This window comes from Ursus maritimus (assembly GCF_017311325.1).
Source record: "Ursus maritimus isolate PB19 chromosome X unlocalized genomic scaffold, ASM1731132v1 scaffold_X1, whole genome shotgun sequence".
NCBI classification, from domain to species: domain Eukaryota; kingdom Metazoa; phylum Chordata; class Mammalia; order Carnivora; family Ursidae; genus Ursus; species Ursus maritimus.
This window is the reverse complement of record NW_024423319.1, coordinates 120,625,184-120,647,834: the sequence shown is the minus strand read 5'-3', so window position 1 is coordinate 120,647,834 and position 22,651 is coordinate 120,625,184. Positions and strand designations below refer to the sequence as shown.

General features: G+C 46.7%; 1 protein-coding gene across 1 annotated transcript in view; it reads left to right on the top strand.

Annotated features, from left to right (window-relative positions):
- Positions 1–22,651, top strand: part of STS (steroid sulfatase) — a 120,478-nt gene that overhangs the window by 84,464 nt on the left and 13,363 nt on the right. Inside the window, exons 8-9 of the mRNA XM_008694325.2 lie at positions 15,494–15,653; positions 22,461–22,582. Of these exons, the coding sequence (XP_008692547.1) occupies positions 15,494–15,653; positions 22,461–22,582 (282 nt within the window). The remainder of the gene's footprint in view (positions 1–15,493; positions 15,654–22,460; positions 22,583–22,651) is intronic.

The following is a 22,651-nucleotide window of genomic DNA, read 5'->3' as shown; positions in this document are numbered from 1 at the left end:
CTCTCATATGGATGTTTCGTAGATTCCCAGGGATGCGGGGAATCCAAGTTTACCTCCAAAGATAGGAAAGGACAATAAATAGGATGGTTTGGTCTATTAATTGGTTTAGAAATATTGATTGGGCTGTGCATCTGGCCCTGGGCCTGAGGCAAGAATAAATATAACATGTGTTCTGTGCCCTGGAGGAACTCAGGGTCAGCTGGTCGTTCGGTGGGTGGATGACTGAGCACGTGGTCGCAGGAAGCCTAAGCATGGAATTTTTAGTAAGGGCGTCAGTATTTTTAGGCACAAGAAATAGTGGTGCGTGCGGCAAGAAGAGCCTCAGGAGGCCTGGGGGCCCCGGAAATGTTTGCAAAGTTGGCAGGGCTGGGATGAGATAGCCAGAGCATGTTCTTGCTCTCTTGTTCTGCTTCTGGCTCTTTATGCCCGGCCAACACTCACGCAGTCAAGCGCTGGGCGTGAGAAGCAGCACACGGCTTGTCCTGCAACGTGAAGGAGCTGGGTAGCGCTGCGTCTCAGAGCAACGAGGCAGAGAGGTGGAGAGAGGGTGGTGTGTTATCTGTCCCAAACGTGGCATGCCTTGTACTTCTGTGTTTACACCTCCGTGTGTGTGTCTGCAGTCCTCTTAACTCCTGAGCACCTCAGGGCAGGGACCTTGCTTACATGTTTGGTTCCCTGGAACCTCGGACAGGAGGATTCCTGTTGAGCGCTGGTCCAGATGACCTCCATAGGATGTGCACGCCCCTTCCTTGTCGTGCCCTTGTTACCTGACCAGGATGTGGCATGAAATGCTGTCGGACGCGGGTCAGGTGAATGACTCGTCGTGTTTCATCTACGCGGGACTAACCGTCCCCTGCAGCCCCTCTTTCCGCCAGCCCTCCCTCTGTTCATCATCTTATTTGAGTGTAGGGAGAAGTGAAAACTTGGGTCGGAAAGACAATGTCGAGGGTCCCGGAGAACGGTTGCAAACCAGGGTTATCACAGAGCCCTCACAGCATGTCGGGAGCCTCTCCCTGATTTTCTTTTTTAAAGAAACATATTGGATGTGTGAGCAGTGTTTTGCTATTTTGCTTGACTGCTAGAAATACCACGAGTGTATGACACTGTGTATTAGTATCTCAGCTGCGGTTCTGTGGCAAGCATTATCCCTTTGTCAGGCTGAGTTGGAATCAGGCTCTCGGTGCAACATTGTAAAGATGCTCTGCTCTCAAAGGAAGATGTGGTTTCCTTCTAGTGGTAGGAGATGACCAAAGGCTCTTCTCAATGTCACATCTCGTTTTGTAAAGCTGCAAACTCTGAGACCCTCGGACACAGAGGAATCGCGCTCTTTAAACTCCCTGATCAAAAGCGCATCTTTTTCTGAACAGTTAATGATTGTTCTCCTCAATCAAAACCTCTCGAAAAGATCTTTAGTGTATGAGCGAGGGCTTCCACCATATTAACCAGTCAAATCTACTTCCCTAATGAAATCTGAGGGTGAATTGGATACAGTGGCTACAGTTAAATCATCCTTCTCCAGAATTCAACACAATCTTCCTTTTAATCGTGGGGACAGAAGATCCTTGCGGTAGTCTTCATTTAAACAAAATAATGTAATATTATAGGGGTGAGGGAATAGTGACACCATTAGTACTTTCTCTCGTGTTTTTTTAAAGGAAATGTGTTTGCAGCATGAATCTCCTATTTAGATTTTGAGAACGGTAAACCGTGTTGCTCAAAAGGCTGTAGCATCAAAGGAAATTGAGAGACAGAAATAGGGTCCAGTGTGGACTGTGAATGTGACCCTAGTGAAATTGGAGCAATCTTGGCAATGTCTTCATCCTAACAGCTCCTGGTACGTTTACTTCTGAGAGCCTTCTCAATCAATTTTCCTTCCGCTGTCCACATGTTCTGAGTGATTGTGTCAGCCTAATAACGCTAGCCCACCAAGTAACGATCCATGTTCCCACACAAGAATTCAGGAAGCGTTGGCTCCGTTAGTGTTTTTAGTTAATCTGATAGTGTTCCCACACTGAGCTGTTAGGATTTTCGCCAAGAGCAAGATAAATAAATGAACAACAAAATGCCAGAACGTTTGCATTGGCCTGTGACCACATACAGTGGTTAAATGTAAAAATTTCAGCAGGGCTGTTAAAATATTGAAAATGTGCACCCTGCTAATGTGAGAGCGGGGATTAGGAGTCGGTGCTTTAAAGGAACAGAGGATTTACGATCTCCGTGCAATCCTGAACAGTCTCTGCTACGCACGGGTTGTGGTTCTCTGTATAGTTACCTGGACGAGTGTTGGGTCTGAGGTGGAGGAGTCCTCAGAAGACCATCTTCATTCTGCACCCTCACCTGGACCAGAGAAGTTTAATCGGAGCTCAAGGCAATAGTTGTGTAAATAGTGGTTCTCTTGTGGAGGGAGCAGCTGGCCCCGCTCTACGTCACTTGATGTCTAAGTCAACGTTTGGAGCCCTTAAAGCACTTCGTGTAGAGATAGGTGGAAGCAAACACTTCGAAGCTTCTTCTAAACCATGAGTGCTGGCTCTCCCTCCTCCGTTGACCTGCCTCTCAAAGGTGGAGACCTCTGAGGCTCTGTCCTGAGTCCCCTTGCTTCCTTACCTACACACTCACACTCTATGATTACGTCCAAATGCATGACCTCAAGTGGCATGGGAGTGCTGGTCACCCCCACACCCTGTCTTGACCCTTGCTGGGAACCTCAGACTCCTCCCTCCGGCTGCTCACGTGAGGATGCTTGGTAGACACATCCTAGTTAACAGATCCACACTAGAGATCTTCTCCAAGACTGCATGTCTCATGGGCTAACCCATGTCATTGATTTGCACCAGTCTTCACTCGGTGATTCAACCCCCAACCCCCTTGAGCCCCCAAAGCCTCTTTCTTTGATCTGCCCTCTACCTCATATTCCAACAGCGTGTCCTATGAACTTTCTCTTCTAAGCATACCTGACATTGATCCCCTTGTCTCCTCTCCAACCGTTACAGCCTCCTCCAGGCCAGCATCACCTCCAGTTCACCTCCCCTGTGGGTTTGCCGATGGTCTTCCTGATTCTTCTTTGTCGTCAATCCATTCTCTGCCCAGGTCACTGTACCGTGTTGAGTTTCCTAGGGCGGCCACAAAGTGGATGGCTTACAAACCACAGCGAGTTATTCTCTCTCTCACTTCCAGACACCAGAAGCCCTAAATCAAGGTGTCAGCAGAACCATGCTCCTTCTGAAAGCTATATTGGGGGATCCTTCCTTGCCTTCTGGTGGTCACTGGCAGTCCTAGGCTTTCTTAGCCTGTAGACGCATCAGTCCAGTCTCTGCCTCCTTTGTCTTCTCGAGGCTGTTCTTCCTTTCTTAAAACACTCTACTATATTCCCATCCACTGAGAAAGAAACGTGAAGTTTGCATGTTGGCAGTACACGGGCCTACCATGACCTAGAGCTGCTCTATCTTCCTCATGCCTTTCTGGTTTTTCCAAGATTTTAGTCTTGTTTCCATCTTACAGCCTTCCCATTGCCAATTCCTTCTGGTGGGAAGCTCATCCTCTGGTCTTCGCGTTCCCGTGTTGCCTCTGTAAGATCTCCCTGGACCCCTCAATCAGAACTTCTTGCCCCTGGGGCTCCTGGGTGGCACAGCGGTTAAGCGTCTGCCTTCGGCTCAGGGTGTGATCCCAGCATTCTGGGATCGAGCCCCACATCAGGCTCCTCCGCTATGAGCCTGCTTCTTCCTCTCCTACTCCCCCTGCTTGTGTTCCCTCTCTCACTGGCTGTCTCTATCTCTGTCATATAAATAAATAAAATCTTTAAAAAAAAAAAAAACTTCTTGCCCATGCCAACCACATACTCAACATACCATCTTGTTATAATTTTTTGTGCATCTGATATTGTCTGTTTATAATTTATGTGCTTATGATCTGTCTCCCTTCTTATAATGTAAATCCCGTGGGAGCAGGGATCTGGGGTGCCTTATTTGCCCCTCTGTCTCATTCCTACAATAACTACATTGTAGGTGTTCAGTAGACACTTGCTGAATGAATAGTGAACATGTCCCAGATTTCTCTTCCTTCTGCTCCTGGTACCATACCTGAGTATCTTCCCCTTTTTCACCTAAAATACCCTCCTGTTGCTGGGACCAGAATAACTTCCCTAAGATTTTCTTAGAGTCGAGTTTAGAGTTTTCTGCTCTTTCTCAGAGGAGAAAAGTCCCTGTAGTGTCGGAAAGAGAACGGTAAGACCAGCTCTGGCTTCATTTCCATTCCTGTCTCCAATCAAGGTCACCCTGAAGGAGGCTCTCCCCCCACCTCCGTTTTACTCTGCCTGAAGGCAAGTAATAAATGTCAATGGAATGGATACATTAACTCTATGGACGGCACCTGCAGAAGCGTGGGGGTGGTGGAAATCCTATTTTCCTGAGCTGTTCACGAATGTAGACTTTCCGGGCATGCAGAAAAAGGCTTTGCAAATTCCCTGACACCTGTGTCTGAGGCCCTGCACTCCTGGCATCTCTCCTTCACCTTAAGTGCAGACTCCAAAAGCAGCCAGTTTGGCCCCTGTCCATACCGCTTGTGAGTTGCTTCTTCCACTCCCTGAATTTGGCACGTCATGCCCTCATGCAGTAACACAGCTTTCAGACAGCAGTTGATGCTTTTGTTGGAGGAAAACCAAACCAAACCAAACAGCAAGAGGGTCTGGGAGTTTATTAGAAGGCGGTTATGTAATGTTTAGGCTCTGTCTTCAGATTTTGATGGATATTTTCATCAGCTTCCCCAGAGCAGGCAAAGCAGCCCCGTCTTGCTGGTGTGGGTATTCAGTGTGCCGGGAGGCATCTGCAGCCTTTTCACCTTTGAAAGAAGATTGCATGTGGTCTTCATTTATGCCGTTCTGTTACATTCGAGCAACAAGCACTCATATATTGACTCTGTACAGTACGCCAGGCGTGGGGCTAGCTTCTAGGGCATGAAGGCCAAGGATGCAGGGTCCCCGAGCGCTTGTAGCTCATATTCTAATGCCGAGATGGAGATCTACAGAGATAATTTCAGAATAACGAACTGCTGTGCTAAGGGAACTCTCGGGAACGGACGGTTAGAGGTAGTCAGCCCAACCTGGACTTCTGAGAGCCTCCCAGGGGAAGCTGACCTTTTGCAGGCTGCTGTTGTTAAGTGTTGACGAGGAGAGGAAAAGTGAGGAATTCATTCTAGGCAGGAGTGAGATGCTTACGGTGAGCACAAAAGTAGCTCGGTGTTGACAGAGATGGAAGACTAACCCAGGAGGGTCAGGCGATGTGGCTGATGAGGAACCCCACATCCACGTAAATATGTCCCATAGGAATGTGTTACACAATAACCATTGCCATTTGGGTAGTAGTAAAAATCGCATGTGAACAGTATCGCCCAAATCCAGCATAAGGAAAGGGTAGAGGCACAAAATTAAGGATAAATTGAGGAATGACTGTGTATCTGGTCCCTCATCTTTAGAGCTGGAATAATATGGTTGTTATTAGAGGAACATCCTAAAGAACTTTTGTGAGGATTAACAAGTCCGTGCGTGCAACGTGTTGGCAAGCGCACCCAGGATGTGCCAGATACGACTGTCATCCACGGGAGCACAAGACCTGTGACGGCATATGTGTCGTTTTACTTACTTCTGTATCCACAGGACCTACAGCAGTGCCTCACGGCTTCAGAAGTCACTTCAGACTGATTACATGACTGGAAAAGAAATACTTGAGCTTGGGTTCGAAGGATGCATAGTTGGAGTAGGCGAAGACAGGACTGGAAGACCTTGGTAAATCCACTGCTGTTGGGTTGTTGATTGGAGAGAAGGGAGGACATCCGTGATGTGTCTTGTGATTTTAGCTTGAGTGGTTGTGTAGATGGAGATTCTCTCGATGAATTAAGACTCACGGGCAGAGAGCTATATTTGGTTGGCACGTGGGGAGGTGTATGAGATCGTTTGGTGTAAGAAGAGAGTCAAAGACCAAGCCCTGAGGAGCTCGTACCTAAAAGGTGAGGTGGACAATGATGATATCATAAAGGCAACATAGAGTGATGTGGGAAATAAGAAGAAAACTTGGAGAAGATTCAGAAAAGAGCATGAACGGTGAATGGTGCGAAAAAGGCCAGTAAGATGAGGGCACAGGTCCATAGCATTTATTACCCATGTGATGCTCACAAGTATATTTTTAGTGGAAAGGCGGGGGGCAGAGGATGGATGGATGGAAGGGTGGGGCAAGGGGGAAAATTTCTCACGTTCTTTTGAGAAATTTGTGCAAGGAGGCAGACTTTTGTAAGCAGGACTTGGTCGTGGGAAGGATCGAGACTTACGGAGAACAGATACATTTTCATTGAGGGGCGGTGTCTTACTGGGGAGATGTCAACTCATGCCCAATACAGGGGTTGGTATTTGGTCAAGAATATGATGGATGATGGTGTATTACATTATCTGAGCCAACAGTCAGGACCACACAGATAGGGCAAGATTAGCAAACACCCTGAACGCTGCAGTGCCATTTGGAATGATTGGGACTGTCCACTTATCCAGAGAACATACCTGCAGAATGCTCAGTTGTCTTAGTGCCGTGATGGAAGAATTTCATTGTGCTGCTTTCACTAGGCACAACATATGGCCGTGATACCACAAAGTGAATGACTGCAGTTTGGGACCATGGTTCCAGAATCTGTATCAGGGGGCACGGTTCATGCTTGGATGATGCGTATTGGATTTACTCAGTTTTGAGCCATAGCAGATGCAAGTGATGTGGTCTGGTGTGGTCTGTGCAGAGGGAGGCTGGGGTTGCATGGCGGCCAAGTGCAAGACAGTGGGAAGGATGATGCTATGGACGTCAGTTGATTAAGCAGTGAATTAGTTTGTTTTCAAGCGCTCGTGGTCCTGCTGGGATGATACGATGTGCACAGAATTGATCTTCATGATTGTCAGGCATCCCTTAAACAAGAAACTGGAAACATAGGAAGGAAATGGTCGGTAGGAAAACATCGTCTGCCGTGGTGGTCATAGGAGGCTTAAATCAACAGGACGGGCATTATGTGGTCCAGGCTTTCAAGGATGTGTAGAATCATTTGGGGATTGGCAGAGCAGACATCCAGACGCAGAACTTTCTAGAAGGTGAGATGGGACAAGCGGTTTCCTGGGGCACTAACGTGAGACTTAGCTGAACCACGGTGTGATCTTGCTGAGGTGGGTCAGAGCCTGGACACGGTCCGCCTTACATTCTCTACGTGTTTTAGTTTTCGTCTCGCAGGAGATATTAAGAAGGTGTTCAGGTTAGTGAAGAAATATGTTGTTAGTAAAAGCCTCGCGGACATTTCTCCTTCATACTGTAGGATTTAATATCGCGGAATAAGGTTTGGTCGCTGCACTCACCCGAATGCACCATCTAAATTCAGTAACTCAGGGCAGGGCTTAGCTAACTGTGGCGTGAGGGCTCCACACATGGGGCCTGGTGCCTGATTTTGTAAATAAAGTTTTATTGAAACACAGCCACACTCATTCGTTGGTGAGATGTCTCCAAACAAGACAGAAGAGGTGAGTGTTGGGAAAGCAGTTATGGAGCACTTGAGCGAAGTTGTTGACCAACCCCTACACGGACGAGTTAGCAGTTTCATGTCAGGTTCCTTAAGGAGTTACTCTTAACTTTTTAAACTGTGTCAGTTCATTTCAAGGGTGTTTTCCAACGCTGTACTCCTCCTTGGAGCACTGACATCAGGAGACCGTTGCTGTTTATTTTGCCCTCGAAATAGGTTGATAGAAGCCAGATGATTCTATCTATAATTTATGGGGTTCAGTGCCTCGAATGAATAAGTCAAGAAAAGAGTAAAATATAGCATCTTGGGTGAGAAAGCATTGAATGCAAATCGCAACCTTCATACGTATCAGTGTAGTTTGTGTCAGTCCAGAGAAACCCTGTTACGCGGACATGGGGAAAAATGGCCAAGAGGGTAATTCGTAAAACTCTGCTCCCAGATCAAGCGTACGAGTGACTGGCATATGCTCTTGCCACTGAAAGCGATTCGACCTGTCGGGTGGCAGCTTTAGAAAGGACAAAAATTGAAGCCTGGTTCGGAAGCAGCCGTTCCTGACAAGAGTCTGGTGGTACATGCTAGAATTTTCTCTGCACTCACCTGGAGAAGTTGACAAGCTCAGCCATCCTACCTCTGTGACTTCGCGTCATGGCAAAGTGCCATCTAGATGAGAGACATGTGACTTTGACAGTTACTTGACCAAATTTTAAATTTAGACCTTGCTGCTTTTCTCTGCTCATACATTTTCAGGAAAAAAAATCCGCATTTCTTACCGTTTCTCTCTCTTTTTTTTTTTTTTTCCGTCCTGTAAACCGTCTCCAGCTTTCCTGTGCTTACACCTCCTTCTCGAACTAAATCAGGCCTCTGTTGAGTGAGGGCAGGTGTTTCTAGGGATCCCCCGTGGGCTGTTGACTCGCAGTCAGAGGGGGTCACATGGGGTCATGTGAGCTGTCCTTGGAGACTTGGAGTTTCTGTGGGGTGAGATCCTTGTTCATACATTCGAACTGTAGCTGGTGCTATCACTTGCTGGCCATGTCTTCTTGGCCTGAGCTTTGGCAGCTGTGACATGGGGTACCTACTTTGCAAAGTGCGGTGGGGAGGGAATGAGTTAATATCCTCAGGACCTTGAATTGTTCCTGGACTATGGGGCACTCCGTCATCATTCCTGGTCGTTGAAAGTCATTGCGTGATACAAACCTGCTGCGTGAATGGAGCTCAGCGTTGGAGCTCCTGTGAACTTCATTCGGGAACAACCATCGCAGTTACTGGGAGAGCCGCAGTGTGTGCTGTCCTTTTTCAGCCCGATGGGCGCATTTTGCATGTAGCCCTTTCCATGGAACACGGCAGGAGGAATGAGCCTCAAAGCTACACCATCTGACAAGTAAGGATATTTGCTCATGAACACATGCCTGGAAATGTGTGATCATACTTTATCAAACATGTTGCTCCCTGGCGAGAGTGTGCACGGATGTGTTTATCCTCTGTTAAAAATTTAAAAAAGGTTTTTTTTTTTTTTTTACCATTCCTGTTGTAAAAACACTCCTTTTACAGCTTTAGAAAACTGGGTGAGACTCTGATATATTTATTGATATATTTCTCTAGTTTCTGCATATAAATTCAAAACTATAAGATGAGAGACTTAGACTATACATAGTGGGTTCATATTTTCCCGACAGAGTGTAATAGTTCATCCCGAGTATGATGGTTTGTCTTCTGAAAAATAGCTGGGGATGACACCATACCTGGTCCTGCCGCCCCGTGCATACAGGTGGTCAGTGGATGGCTGCGTTTGGGGGCTGCAGGTACACTGGCTCGCAAGGAAGTCCTGTGTCTTCCTGGAGGGTGCTCTCAGCATCCCACCTGAGCACGGGGTAAGTCCCTTCCCTGCACCCACGTAGAACTGTTTGCTGCCAGGGGGCTGTTTGTGGGTTGGAGCTTCCTAGGGGATCTCGACTCTCTGGCAGGGTGTGACCTCTCGAAGGTCTCTTGGGGACTTTTGTTTTCAAAATGGTTATACATCTCATAGGTTTTTCTTCCAACACCCAGAGGTCTGGGACCTCAGCGAACTAACTAGAGCAGAACAGATCCCTGATATTTGAATCATGATCTATACGTACCTTGGATGAGCCTGTGGATTGCTATGGCACTGTCTGCGTTGTGTGTGTGTGTGTGTGTGTGTGTGTGTGTGTATAAGAAGATAGGCATGTATAGAAATAGTAAGAGAGATGGAGAGTGTTTGGTTTTCTTATGGTAAGATTGAGTCTTATTCACAAAATAAAAGCAGATATTTCCATTGCTGGTTTTTCAGCTTTTTTAAAGTATCACTAATAAAAATTGTACATATTTAAGATACACAATTTGATGTTGGGGTGTATGTAGACATTGTGAAATGATCACCACAATCACGTTATTTAACTTAGGCAATACTGCACATAGTTACCGTTTGTGTCTCCTTTTTGTTGTGGTGGTGGTGAGAACACCTGAGATCTACGGTCTCAGCACATGTCATGTATACAATGACACAATGCAGTGTGGTTTAACTGCAGTCACCTTGTTGAACATTAGATCCCAGAACTCACTCATCTTGTGTAACTGAAACTTTGTACCCGTGACCAGTATCCCCCCAACCCCAACCCCCTGCTGGTGGCAACCGCCAATCTACTCTCTGCTTCTGTGAGTTTGACTGGTTTCCATTCCTCACGTACGTGAGATCACGCAGTATTCGTCGTTCTGTGTCTGGTGTATTTTACTGAGGACAATGCTCTCCAGGTTCACATATGCCATTTCCAATGGCAGGACTTCCTTCTTTCCTCTGCCTAGAATTCCACCGTGTGTGTGTGTATAGCCTCTCACATTCTCTTTATGCATTCATCTGTTGATGGACATTTATTTCCATATCTTGGCTGTTGTGAGAAAAGGTAAGTGTCGGTGAGGATGTGGAGGAAAGGGGGCCCTCATGCACTCTTGGTGGGAATGCAAAGTGGTGCAGCCACTCTGGAAACAGGATGATGCTTCCTCAAGAGATTAAATACAGAATGACCGTATGATCCTGCAGTCCCGGGTCTGGGTACCTATCCAAAGGAAATGCAGTCGGAATCTTAAAGAGAGGGGCGCCTGGGTGGCACAGCGGTTAAGCGTCTGCCTTCGGCTCAGGGCGTGATCCCGGCGTTCTGGGATCGAGCCCCACATCAGGCTCCTCCGCTATGAGCCTGCTTCTTCCTCTCCCACTCCCCCTGCTTGTGTTCCCTCTCTCGCTGGCTGTCTCTCTCTCTGTCAAATAAATAAATAAAATCTTAAAAAAAAAAAAAAGAATCTTAAAGAGACATCTGTGCCCATTCATGGCAGTGCTATTCTAAGACACGGAAACTCTATCCAAGACACGGGAAGTTTGGCCCGTCTCAGTCTCACTCACATGTAGATTTGCAGCCAGCTGTCCCTTTACGTTCACCTGGGGAGCCCCCAGGAAACCGTCCTTGGACATTGCCTTTTTCCTTAAAGAAGATACATCTTGTTGACTTTTGGGAACATAAGAGAATGTGCTCAGTGTCCCAGTTTTTCTTAAGCCTGTGGTTCGGGAGTTGTCTTCCTGAGTTTCTAAATCCAGCCCACCTGTGGTCCTCTTCCAACAGTATACAGGCAAGCCAGCACCAACTCTCTCTTGCACCAGACATGAAATGGTATCAAGGAGTTGTGCAAAGTCACAGAGTTCGGTGTTGGACAAAGCTGGGTTTGTATCTGTGCCCTAGGTCACTAGCTCAGGGACCTTCAGTACGTAACTTTGCTCAGCCCCCTCAGGGATAGGTTTAGATCGCCCCCATCTATAAATTGGACAGCAGGGGTAGCACGACTGTGGGGTAGGTGTAATGGTTTAACAGGATGAAATGCATATTATAGGCCATCGGATTTTGCTTCTATAGATGGGAAGTCCTAGTACTGCCCCCATGAGGTAGATGTAAGGATTTAGTGAATGAAGTGCATATCATAGTCCATATCACTAGTATGTGATCAGTTAAATTTAGCCACTAGAAACAGTACATATAGGACGCGTAGGTGGCTTAGTCGGTTAAATGAATGACTTTGGCTCAGGTCATGGTCTCAGGGTCATGCAGTCGAGCCCCGTGTCAGGCTCCCCACCCAGCCCAGTCTGCTTATCCCTCTCCCTCTGCTCCCCCCCACCACTTGCTCTCTCTCAAATAAATAAATAAAATCTTTAAATTTTTTTTTAAAGTCCATATAAAACCGTCTGAAGTAATTTGTATCGTTTTCCCTGATGGGATCCAGAGAATGCGAACTACTTAGTCAACTAGGGGAACACACATATGTCATCTCTGTGTATTTAGTATAGTTTTTACTTTGGAAGCAGTACAGATTAACAGAATTACAAATATTAAACATACTTATTGCTTTCCCTGCACCCAGCTTCCCCCAGTGTTAACTTTCTGCATAACTACTGTTATGTGTCAAGAAATTAACTTTGAGAGGGCGCCCGGGTGGCTCAGTCGTTAAGCGTCTGCCTTCGGCTCAGGGCGTGATCCCGGCGTTCTGGGATCGAGCCCCACATCAGGCTTCTCTGCTGGGAGCCTGCTTCTTCCTCTCCCACTCCCCCTGCTTGTGTTCCCTCTCTGACTGGCTGTCTCTCTGACTGGCTGTCTCTGTGTCAAACAAACAAATAAATGAGATTCACTTTGGAACATCACGTTGAAGTGAACTATGCATTTTCCACTAACGTGCTTTTTCGTTTCAGGATCCACTCTGTAACACCACATTGCACCTAGGTGATACATTTTCAAAGGATTCTTTTTCATTATTGTGGTATTTTGGGTCCACCTTCTGATTGATTTATTCGATTTTATGTTAACCAGTGGGGCAATAAATATATACAGTAGCCATTAATGGAGCAAGATCTTTATGTTAGGTAGCAGACTTCCTTTGTCGTTCATAAACTGTAAGTGAAGTTCTACGAACTTGATGTAGTAGGATAGTCATTGCGTGTTCATCTCGTAGAAGGATAAATGCGTGAACATTCTCTGAGCTTGATCCCATACATGGAGAAACAAGTGAAAATCCTATGAGGATTATCTAGAAGGAGAACAGGTGCATATTAGAGTTAAGTCTGTGAGTTTGATCAAGTAGAATAGATTTAAAAAAAAAAGTTCCATGAGCTTAATCTAGTCGAGTACTAGGTGAAAATTCTATGAGGTTCATCTGGTCAAAGGAAAAGATGTGCATATCCTGTGAGCTGAATCTTACAGAAGGATAAACAGGTGGAAAATCTATGAGTTCGATCCAGTAGGACAAAGAGGTGAACGTATTACGAGGTTCATCTCATGGAAGGAGAAGCAAGTGAAAATTGTATGAGGCTTCTCTAGTAGAAGGATTCGCATGTGCATAATCCGGGAGACCGATCTCGATGAATAAACAGGTGGAAGTCTTTGAGCTTGATCCAGTAGACGGATAAGCAAGTTTAAATTCTGTGAGTTTGATCTAGAAGAGGGATACACAGAGGAGAGTCTATGAGCTTGATCCGGTAGACGGATAAGCAAGTTTAAATTCTGTGAGTCTGGATAAGCAGGTGAAAATGCCATTATCTCGATCTGGTAGAATGGTAAACAGGTGCACATTCTGAGTTGGATCGAGTAGAAGGATAAGCAGGTGAAATGCCGGGAGCCTGATCTATACAGATAAGCAGGTGGAAGTTTTATGTGCTCGATCTCACAGAAGGATAACCAGACTACTTCAGAGTTGAGAGTCCTCCTGTAGCCCATTCCGCTATTGACAGCTTGAATAAATTATGGCAAAGTATTTGAACTTCCCTATTCTTTTTTTTTAAGATTTTATTTATTTATTTGACAGAGATAGAGACAGCCAGCGAGAGAGGGAACACAAGCAGGGGGAGTGGGAGAGGAAGAAGCAGGCTCATAGTGGAAGAGCCTGATGTGGGGCTCGATCCTAGAACGCCGGGATCACGCCCTGAGCCGAAGGCAGACGCTTAACCGCTGTGCCACCCAGGCACCCTGAACTTCCCTATTCTTTGATGTGATATCCGCGATGCAAGAGTAACGGTATTTGTCCGATCATTACCTTAAGATCATGTTGGAAAGATTTAGTGCGATACTTTTAACTTCTCGTGGAGGCCGTTCTAGAAACTGCAGACTATAATATGAATTCGTGTGTGGATTTTCCCTGATGTCTGTGCGTATACAACATTTAGTGCCTGGAGTTTAAAGATCTTGCTTATAAGGGGAGTTCAGGCTACAGGCGTGAGCTATGCAGTTCATTCTGCAATGGTCAGACTTCAGTGTGCCGTCATCAAAAACCAGCATGACGAAGTCAAGCTTTGCTTTCGAGATCCCTTGAACCTCCGGCAATCCATTTTTTAAGTTTCCACGGCATTTGCAGCCTTTGTTAAACATGCATTGTATTCGTGCATTCTCTCCCTGCGATGCATCAACGTTCTCCTTCGGCTTTCTTCATTTCACTCTTTCATTCTTCTTCTAAAGTCTGAAAAGGTGTTTTCAAGTAGCAGAACATCCATTCTCTCCCTTCTTTCCAGCCTGATGTCCATGGTTATTCTTCCCGTGGTGTTCAGCTGTGCTCAGCACATTTAAAGCCATGGGGAACTTTCGGGGAAACCATGCATCTGGTTTTACGTCTGTCTGTGTGCTACCTGCATGGCCTGGGGGGATCCGGCCCTTGGGGCTCAGAGCTCCGTGCAGGCAAGCCTCTTCCTATATCCCTCCAGGTGCATTCCTTGCAGGTCTTGGAGAACATCTTCTTTGCAGAGCCACTCCCCGTGGAGCTTAGCTTACCACATCATCCCCTCCCTACACCCCTGTCGTGCTCTTATCTGCTTATAGTCGAGTCACCTCGTACAGTCAAAGCTCGTTTCCTCAACGAAAGAGTAAGAGCCGTCCTGCTAGTGAAGTACTAGCATTGATGAAATGGCCATCTTGGGTGCTCTCCTTCTGTTCTAGGCACTGGACTTGGCGCTTGGGATAATTCCATGTGATACTCAACCGACTGTGTTGGGGGTGTGAGGCACGGACGCCTGAGCCCCAGAGCTGGCGTTTTCCTTTCCTGTGGCAGCCCTGACAAATCATCGCAACTTCAGTGGCTCAAAACAACACAGATTGATTATTTTATAGTTCCGGAGTGCAGGTGTCCAAAATGCGCTAAAATCAAGGTGTTGGCACAGCTGTGTGCCTTTGTGAAGGCTCCGGGGGAGAATGTTTCAGTGCCTTTTTCACAGTCTAGAGGCAGCTGTATTCCTTGATTTGGGGACCTCCCTCCATCTTCAGGGTAGGCCACATAGCATCATCCAGACTCTCTCTGCCCTGACTCTGAGTCTCCTGCTTCCCTCCTTCCCTTATAAGGACCCTTGTGATCACACTGGACCCACGCAGATAATCCGAGATCCTATCCCAGATTATCCTGAGGATATGGTACCCATATAAGGTATACCTGCTTCCCTCCTTCTCTTATAAGGACCTTTGTGATCACACTGGACCCATTTAGATAATCCAGGATCCTAAGCCCTTTGGCCATGTAAGGTACCACATCGCCAGGTGTTGAGCATGTCAACATGGGCATTTTCGGGTGCCACTGCTTTGCCTACGACCACTGGTGAAAAGTAGCAATGGAATTTCAACTTTGTGACTCTGTAGTCATTGACTTCAGTCCTCTTTTGCTCTGAGAGTTGAGTTTCTCCGATGACAGTCGTAGCTTGTGACCACCAGGCAATGCTGGCATGTGCCGTGCATAGTAGGGGCCGTGTCATATTTTCTTTACCACAATGGATGCTATATTGCTCACAAAATTTTCATTGAATCCATGTAATGAGAGCACTTGGTTCTTCCAAATCACCCACCCCTTGCCGAACATTGAAGAGCGTATTGAAATGAGCCTTAAACCAAGCTTTGAAAAGACATATGTCTCCCTGTTGCCTCTTTTTTTGGTCTTCCAGGGGGAAAAGCAAACAACTGGGAAGGAGGTATCCGGATTCCGGGCATTCTGCGGTGGCCGGGGGTGATAGAGGCTGGGCTGGAGATTGATGAGCCAACGAGCAACATGGACATATTTCCTACGGTGGCCAAGCTGGCAGGATCGCCGTTGCCCGAGGACAGGTACCGTGACTCAGACGCACTTGGTATTGTGTCATTCGGAGCTCACAGGGGCGAGCGTGTTCTGGTTTGCCTGCACGATGGCATTGCTATCTCCGGCTGGGCTTATGATCCACGTCCAGTTAGGGGACCGACTGGTGGGGCCGCCGATGCAGAAACACCGTCCACCCCATTATCCCAGTGGGAAATCAGCAGCAAGGTGTGGTGTGCATGCACGGTCTTCTCTCTCGCGAGCCTTCCACTTTCAACACCCCAGTGATCCTGTCTCTCCCGGCTATTCCTTCCATGGGCTTATCATAGGGCAGCTGGGCAGCTGCCTCTTTGACCCACGCTGTTTGGCTCTCCTACCTTTACTTGGGGTCCCCCTTAGCTGCTCTTTGCTGCAGCAGCAAGAAAGGCAGCTGGATCCCCCGTTAACGGCCCTCCCTCCCAGCATGTCTTCATTTAGCAAGTTCTAAATGAAACGTCTTTCTCTTAAATTTAAATACAACTTCATATGACATTGCCAATGGTTTCTTCTTAAGTGTTATTACCAATCTGAAGAGTTTTAAGTGAAGCATGCTGATTAATTGTTTTCATTAGTTTGGTGGCAGGCCAGGCTAATGTCGTGCAGGCGGGCTGCAAATCGTGTTTGAATTCAGCTGCCAGCAGAATGAAGAGGGAACGGGAAAGCAGAGAAGAAAGCACAGCTCAGCCCGGGCTACATCCCTGGGTAGCTTTGCTCACATCCTGTTGTTTTCAGGCTTGTTTTATTGTTTATTGTTTCCTTACTGTTTTCAAGTTTGTTGTTTAGGTGTATCTTACCCCCAAAACATGCACACGAGCACGTGCACACACACACAGACACACACACACAGACACACACGCTAGAGGCAAGGCAGCATTGGACAGCTCGGCCCCTCACCAACTTTGCGGTCTCAACACCCATATGCATTCTTCCGTGACTGAGGAACCCAAAGACCTTTGTATATGTGGGTTATGTCTGTCAGCACTTATCATAAGAGCCCTTGAACCTGGAAGAAATTCTGAACACACAAGAGCGCCCACGCGCACCTTGCGTCCGTGGACAGTGATGATGTCATCACCCGCCACAAATCCCCTGCAAAAGTGTGGTGTGTGCTCCTGTGGGGGCCATTGCTTCGAAGGCAGAGAGCATTTGGTATTCTCGTGAAAACAGTTTTGGCCCCGTGGGCCCCCTGAAAGGGTTTTGGGGGTCGCCCTGGGTCTCTGGGCCACACGCTGAGAGCATCCGCCTAAGAGCATGGATGCTGCTTGGGTACCAGCAGCAAGGTGTGGTGTGCATGCATGGTCTTATCTCTCGCGAGCCTTCCACTTTCAACACCCCAGTGATCCTGTCTCTCCTGGCTATTCCTTCCATGGGCTTATCGTAGGGCAGCTGGGCAGCTGCCTCTTTGACCCACGCTATTTGGCTCTCCTACCTTTACTTGGGGTCGTGGCTTCCCCGTTGGGTACGTGTTTCACTTCATGGGTGTTGATTCCCCATCTGGAACGTGGCTTGGGTAGCGGTGCTGACCTTATAGTCTGCATGGGAGGACTGAAAGCGCGAAAGCTTGTAAAGCACATGAATGGTGGCCATTTTTGTTTTTCCCGCCACATTGAGAGGGAAGAAGTACATCAGCTCAGTTCTTTCTTCTCCAACACTCAGTGATTATCCAGAATCCTAGAACCCTAAAGGGAGAGGGCTGACGGGAAGTTTTAGGATCGACTCTGGTCATATTACTCCTTTGTTGCCTCAATGACAGACAGAAAACATGGCAGCAGCAAGCCATAAAAAGCTTTACCTTCTGTAAAGCCAGAAGTCTCACGCCCTGTCTCATCTACTCATGGGCCCTTGTTCTTACCTTTGGAGTACAACTTAGTCTTTCCTTAAGGAGTGCACACAGGGTGTTCAGGTAATTTCCTGAACGACATTTTTCTCTCACGGCTCATAATCTTAAAATCAGCAGTACCTTTACCCTCGCAGTACGGGTAAATGGGCTTCTTTGCAATCAGGGGAAAGACGGGGGAGGCAAAGAGGGAAATCCATTAAGGGAGATCTTGCGGCTCATGCCTCCCACCCAGCCCAGTCGGAAGCTCATGGAGGTCACTCTGTTTTCCTTGAACGTGCCCATTGAAGAAGGAAGCGGCCTCCCTCTTTGGCAGTCCCAAAATATTTCATGTGGGAGCCGTGACATTGGTAAGAACCCCCTTCGCCGTATCGAAGATGCTTTTCGTGGATCTCCGTGATGCATGTTGACCCAACTCAATGCGACGGTGCTGGCTCAGGGTGGAGCTGTAGGGCCCCGTAAAACGCCATCATCAGCCTGGAGATGACACGGAGAAGAAAACGGAACTCTGCCTCCAGATCCTTCATGGAAGTACGATTAATCACACAATATCCTCATTAAATCATGTTACCAACCAGGTCCAGACCCCATCCTCCTATATCTGCCCTGGAGACCGGGAACATTGAACGCAGTGAATCTCACCTCAGCGACTCTTTCCCCCAGGGGTCGTGGACCATGTCTTGGAGATATTTTTGATTGTCTTGACTCAGTGTTCCTGGCGTCCAGAGGCCAGAGATGTTGCTAAAGATTCTGCCAGGCTCAAAATGGCTTCTCACAGGAAAAAATAATTCAGCCAGCATGTTGGTAGCGCTGGGGTTGACAGACAGTGGACTCAGGCTCGCTATTGTCCTTTTATGGAAAATATTGTTATAATGCATTAATGTCATCAAACCTTTCCAATGAAAGCATTTAGACAGTATCCCCATATGTGTATCCATCCATCAATGATTCACAAATATCTCTTCTTTAGAAGATAGTCTTAACTCCCCCCGCCAATGATTGGTGAGGTCAGCCCCCCTGATTTCTTGCGTGAGCAGTATTAAATTTACATTTCTCAGGAGAACAAACTCATTTCAAGGGTCGAACCCAAGCTGTGTGACGAGAACTTAATGAGGTACCCTCACATCTTTCTGCGTGTTTTGTGGGAACAGGAGGATTTCTGTTCAAAAGGCCCCTAGCCTTCAGGTATATCCTCGTCGTGCTCAAGAAACATTTTGAGTCTGGTGGGTGGCCGTCCTGACCAATCAGAGCTTGGTGGGAGACGAGAAGCCCTTCCCCACAGGGTTTCTACTTAGGTCAAGAGAGCAGTGCTCTGGGGATACGCGGAAGAGAGATTCGCTCGGCAGAGTCTCAGCGCTACTGTGAGAATGATTCTCTCATTCGACCCCGTGGCGTGCCTGTGTGAGATTCCTCTCTGCAGTGAATTTTTCCTTCACACATACTTCACTGATCCATTTGCATTCAGCGGCACGATTTATCAAAAGAACTTTTGGTGGCCATTACCCCAGGCGTGTTCAGAAAAATCATTCCCCCATGTCTCCAAATGAGCTGATTCTGGAAATAAAGGGAGGGCAACCTTTTTTTTTTTTCTTTTTTTTTGGTGATGTAAAACATAGGCAACAGGGTTGACATGCGTAAGAAGAATGTATAATGAAATGTATTAATTCCCGAAAATGAAAAATCTTCCATCAGTCGCATCTTCGGAAGCAGATAGAATATTGCCAGAGGAAGCCTATGACCATGCTCGTTGCTCACAGATTTCGGTGATGAAGAATTGTAACGTGCCCTAATTGGTTATTAAACCTTTGGAAACTTTCTAAACTCTAGTCATAGACAGTTCAGCTGGATCGGGAAAGGAAGGGGGGAAGGGGGTGCTGACATCCTTCAGAATCACATTTTACAGGTGAAATATTTCGGTCTCCTCCCCCATAAACAAAATAAAATAGAAATTTGATTTTTTTTCAAGTTAAGAAAATCAATCAATACCCGGATGCTTGGTACCACTTTCGTGTCATGAAGACAAGGGGAGTGACTTCATTGTCCCGTTTGATTTTGCAGCCCAATAGCTAGGCAAGTGCAGAGGAGTATTTCAGGAGAGTTCTACAAATAAACCTAGTTCCTCTGCATTTTGCAGAATAAAAGGTGAAACTCTTCTTGTACGTGCTAGCACTTACAACCGACCTTGCTTTATGTTCACGTTACGCAACGAGTCTAATGTTTATGAAGGGAAGCATTTTTTATGTTATAAGTTTGGTTCCTTGGGATTTCCTTGATGAAAATACCTTTCTGGTTCCTTGGGATTTCCCTTAGTTTATGAAATATACACGTACTTTGTTCTAAAAACGTTTTCTTTGCTATTACTTTCTACATTGAAGAAATCACTTTATTTTGAAGATTGCCCCAGTTGTGCCCCAAATTAACCTCTTTGTCAGTCCCCCAAAACCCTCTTTTCTCTGTCGCCTCATCGCCAAAGCTTTTCCTTGTCGTATGATCCCCAGATCCTTCTGAAAGCCAGGCAGAGGCAAGAACGATTGGGCCAATGGTTCACTGGTTCGGAGCTAAGAGAGAGGCCAGCACATCCAGGGGGGAAATGAGGGTCACTGTCACCCAAGGAACATTTCCAAAACATGCTCTTTACAGTGATGTGAAGGTCATCCCTTGGTATTTAATTTGACCTGACATTTGAAATGCACGGTGCTTAGAAAGGAATGCTTGAAATCGTGACCATCATCGTGGGACGGGAGCCAATGGACAATACTCCCAAGTCACTCTCCGAATCAAACACCGTGTCAGAGGAACACGTTTTCACAGAATGAAGCGGACCCGATGAAAGAATCCTTCCAGTTTCATTGCAGCAGCTCCGTGTGCACACTTGCTATGAAAACTTGAATTTGCCAGCAGAAAAGGCCAATTAAGGCATCTCTGGATAGAACACAGCAATGCTTCGTGTCACTTTGAGAGACCGTCGGTCCCGGTCCCCCAGGTCATGATGTGATGGGAACCTCTCCGTACAGGCAATGTCAGGGGACATGTGGTGTCTCTGGGTTATGGCCACCGCTAACTGTGACTCACACACGCGATTTAAAACAATCCCAAGTGTTTTGACGGCTTAGACACCATTTAAAAGTTGAACCCAAGTAGGGTAGGGTCCCTTTCCATTTCTCATGGCAGGAATGAGCCCTGTTTTGACAGGCCATATTTCTGTAGCTCTCTTCAACGGTGGCTTTCCATCGTGTGATTTATTGCCCGCTCCTAGGAATGAGCGTGTTAGGTGTAGGATATTAAAAAAAAAAAGAAAGAAAGAAAGAAAAAGAAAAAGAAAAAGAAAAAGAAAAAGAAAAAAAAAGGAGCTCTAGGTCTACCTCCAAAGAACAAGGAAATAGAGGTAGAGATTGTGTCTGGGAATGAAGTTGCGTTCTCTGTCCTGAGTGGTCCTGGAAAGGCCTGCAGTCCACGTGAGGTGGAGGTCCTGGGAAAGGGGTTGCCTCCCTCTGTCCCCTCCTCTGGGTCATTTTTCACTGCCTGGGGCTTCTCCTCATCAGGCATTTACACCTGCTTACGCCAGTGCCTCCCTTCCTTTCTTTCCACCTTATTCAGGATTGTGTCTTAGTACGGACTGAGTCTTTCTCAAAAGGAATTTGAAAGGACCGAGGCACAATGACTGCCATTTTGGGATAGAAAGAGTATTTCAGACAGCGTGCCGCTTCTGAATTGAAGCGTCTCTCTACCTTGCTTCCTTCTCTTCTCATGGCGAATGGGAGCATGGGCTTGGGAAGGGGGCCAAGTCTGCCTTTTGTTCTTATTTTTAACTCACCATAATAGAATATTTTCGGTCTGCAGGCTTCTGCAGAGCTCATGATTAATAACAGGGGTTGGGGCCGGAGAAGTGCTAAGCAACGGGGCTGTAATTATAGCACGGGGGTTTTAGGGACACCAAAATAAACCACACACAAAGGTCAGGGGACGCGGGGCCTCTCAAGAACGCTAACCCAAATTATATAGCCAAGTCTGCCGTCCAGTTTCTAAAGTCCTCATAATAAGGGATGGAGGGTTTTTAATCAGAGGAACGTACTCCTCAGGTGAGATCATCAGACTCTTTCAGAGTCGCTCTCCGCCCTCGTTCCAGTGATGAGGCCTGATGGAATCAATGACTTCCGTTGGTCTAGTGGGTGTTAATGTAAGTTTCTCTTAGAATATTTAGGCTTTTTTTTTTTTTCCTTTCTTTAAATGCAAAATAATCTGATTGTGCTCACAAACAATTGCATATTATCAATTGTTTGCATTCTGGAAAGTTCCCCTTGGTCTACTTACATAGGCATAGAAGAGAAATTTGTATCTGGGAACAATGCATCCAGAGGGTGTTTAGTATCATAATCATTAGAATTTATTCACAAAGTAATTCCTTCTGATCTAGACGTGTGCTTCCACGGACGTCCGTCCAATCTAAGTTGTTCCCATGCTATATATTACCTTTTTGCCACCTAAATTGTTAGATGCTATTATTTTCCATAGAGCTGTACTTGGTGAGTAAAGCTTCCTCTGTGCCAAGGGAATAGGCAGAACCTGGGTTTAGGATGAGCAGCAGGGAGAGCAGTTGAGAGATGCCCAGTAGTCAGCTGGGTTTGGGTTTGCATCCCATGGTCTGGTACTAGTCCCAGGACCTTGGCTGAGTCACATATGCTTTCTGGATGATGTTCCTTTATCTCATCACCAAGGGATGATAATGGTCCCAACTCATGGTGCAGGATTCAGCGAGTTCATACGAGAAAAGAATTGGCCCCACAAAGTTGCATATGGCGCCCAACGGGGGTCAATGAGCATTCTTAGTGTTGGTTGGTGGATTATAATTACGTGACTCTATCACGCTTTCATTTGCTAGAAGGACAGCTGACAGGTTGGGACGGTTTAACGCAAGGATGGTGTGGCCATTCCCCCGCTGATGCTCTGCTGATTTGTCCTACAGAATCATCGATGGACGTGACCTCATGCCGCTGCTTCAAGGGAAGACCCAACTCTCCGATCACGAGTTTCTCTTCCATTACTGCAACTTCTACTTAAATGCCGTGCGCTGGCGTCCTCGGAACAGTGAGTAAAACAGACCTTTCCATGCTTCTAGTACGTTCGCCATCGGTGCCGTGCAAGGAGATGAGATGG